Here is a 2,500-nt window from a genome sequence, read left to right on the forward strand (position 1 = left end):
AGAGAGAAACTGGACAGCATCGTGGAGTTCCCCCTCAGGTGCACACACACACACACACACACAGTTTCCAGTACGACCACCAGCACGCTGAGTTTAGGGACCTTTTTGTAGTTTTCTGGTATTTATTTCCTGTTCTGTGTTTCCTTCTTGTTCGCAGAGACCTGGACTTCTCCGGCTGCCTCCTGAGGAAAAGTCAGTCCAACGGGGAGCCTCCGAGCCGTTACGACCTCATCGCCGTGTCCAATCACTACGGAGGACTCAGAGACGGACATTGTAAGACTCCCGACGGGGTTTAAAGGTTTTTTTTGCCACCTGAAGTTTTGTTTTCAGGGTTTTATTGGTTTGTTTGTGTTTGTTTCAGACACCAGCTACGCACGCAACAAAGATAACAGTCAGTGGTATTACTTTGATGACAGCAAGGTGACCTACGCCAGAGAGGACCAGATCGTGGTGAGTACAACACACACACACACACACACACACACACACACACACACACACACACACACACACACACACACACACACACACATACACACACACACACACACACACATACAGGTCAGCTGATGAATAATGCGTCCAAACTGTGACTTGATAGATTCTATGGTCTGTAAATGTTGAGTCCTGTTCAGAGACACTAACAGTAAAGTGAGGAGGCTTTGAATAGTTGTTATTGATCAGTTAACTTGATCCAGAGTTCAGTAAACAGCAGGAAGTTAATCAATATTTAAATCAGCAGCAGACGATCAGACGTCTCCTGATGCTGCTGCATGATGGAGAAGAATTTAAACATCTAAAGAGACTAAAACCTTTTGCACAGTTCTGCACATTTTAATTAAACAGCATGTTTTTAGATCCATTATTACACTTAAAAACATGTAGTTTTAATAGTTTTATAGAAATGTCAATGCAACATAAGACTAATGCAAAAAAATGCAAAGTGATTAATACGCAACATTTGGAAAAAGTAAAAAAAAAAGTTCTTTGACTTTGAAAACATTCTTTAAAACTGTGAACTGAGCCTTTAAAGCTTCTCTGGTTCAGTCACACAGCGTCTGTCTGTGACCTGCTTCGACATGCCTGTCGCCATAGAAACGTATCCATGTGAACATGACTTGAGATGCATTGTGTTGCCCCTCGAGCCTCAAATAAATAAAAATAAAAACAATAATAAATAAATAATCCGACGTCAGACTATTAGATCTGAAAATGATTCAACTGTTTATCAATAAGTCGATGGACAGACATTTATAAATATATATATAAACTTGTAAATCGTCCTTTTAGTCATTTTTAGCTGATTTTCTTTTATGATTGTAAGTTAAAGACGGTTCATATCAACCAACAGTCAGTGTGTTTCTTGCTGTAATCATTCCTCCTGTTCATACTGACCATTAGAAGATCCCTTCATAATGACCTTACAATGGAAGTGATGGAGGACAAAATCCACAGTCTGAAGCTAATATGAAGCTTCAGCGTCCAAATGAGTCAAATCCAGTAGATATCTTTCAACGTTACAGTCTTTTTAGTGCCAAAGTTCCTCTTTTTGTTACTATACTTCCACCTGCAGCTCAACAGGGAAACACTGTCAGAGGAAACACAAAGAGGGAATTTGATGCTAAAAAGACTGTAAATGTGTCAGATATCCACTTGATATGACTAACTCAGACTGCTGAAGCTGAATAGAAGCTTCACACAGACTTTTAAATGACTGTGTGGACACACTGTGGATTTTATCCTCCGTCACTTCCATTGACCAGCTGTGATGTATCAGATATATATCTAACGCTCAGGTACGTTGTCTTCTCTCCTGCAGACCAACGCTGCGTACGTCTTGTTCTACCATCGACAAGACAAGATCAGAAAACCCACTCTGCCCGCGCCCAACACAAGCTCCGCCTCCTCCACGCAGCCCGCCAACGACATCGCTTCCTGCAAAGACGACGACGCAGAGCTGGGCGCCACTTCCTACGTCACCATGGAAACAGACTAAACGAACCCTCGAGGGTCTCGTTCGGTTCTTCTTTTACGGTAAATTAGGTTTCCCTTCGTCAGAGCGGCGGGCCCTTCCCTCCTCTTTTACGTCTCGTTAAGTTTTAGATTTTTTCTTATTTTCCAGCGACACTTGAACGCCTCTGAACCAGAGCTTTAGAAACTCACCAGTTAAAACTAAAAGCACATCTGCAGGACACACGTTGAACCTCCTCACAAGAGAACCGGGTCTGCTGGTCGGTTTAGGGATGAAAACAGTTTGACGGATTAACGAGGACGTTTGACTCTCAGGTAGTTTGACCTGCAGGAAGTTCAGCTTTAAACACAAAGATCCAGTTTGAACCGACGGCTGCAGGAGAACAGTCGTTAATGTCGATCCTCGTTAATAAGTTCATCTCTTATCAACTGATTACACCTCAATTTAAATGGCGGTTAAATGTTTTCCTAACGATCATTTTAAATTTTCAGTGTTTTGAGTGACGTTATATGAAAGCCAGCAGGAGAC

The 2,500-nt window shown here is 42.0% G+C and overlaps 2 protein-coding genes across 2 annotated transcripts in view; one reads left to right on the forward strand and one right to left on the reverse strand.

Annotated features, from left to right (window-relative positions):
• Positions 1-2,500, reverse strand: part of LOC122981723 — a 930,226-nt gene that overhangs the window by 784,496 nt on the left and 143,230 nt on the right. The window lies entirely within an intron of this gene.
• Positions 1-2,500, forward strand: part of usp11 (ubiquitin specific peptidase 11) — a 21,113-nt gene that overhangs the window by 17,638 nt on the left and 975 nt on the right. Inside the window, exons 18-21 of the mRNA XM_044350439.1 lie at positions 1-38; positions 158-273; positions 362-450; positions 1,820-2,500. The exon at positions 1-38 is cut by the window's left edge and continues 112 nt beyond it; the exon at positions 1,820-2,500 is cut by the window's right edge and continues 975 nt beyond it. Coding sequence (XP_044206374.1) covers positions 1-38; positions 158-273; positions 362-450; positions 1,820-1,996 — 420 coding nt within the window. The 3' untranslated portion in view covers positions 1,997-2,500. The remainder of the gene's footprint in view (positions 39-157; positions 274-361; positions 451-1,819) is intronic.

The sequence above is a fragment of the Thunnus albacares genome, chromosome 5 (assembly GCF_914725855.1).
Source record: "Thunnus albacares chromosome 5, fThuAlb1.1, whole genome shotgun sequence".
Classification (NCBI taxonomy): domain Eukaryota; kingdom Metazoa; phylum Chordata; class Actinopteri; order Scombriformes; family Scombridae; genus Thunnus; species Thunnus albacares.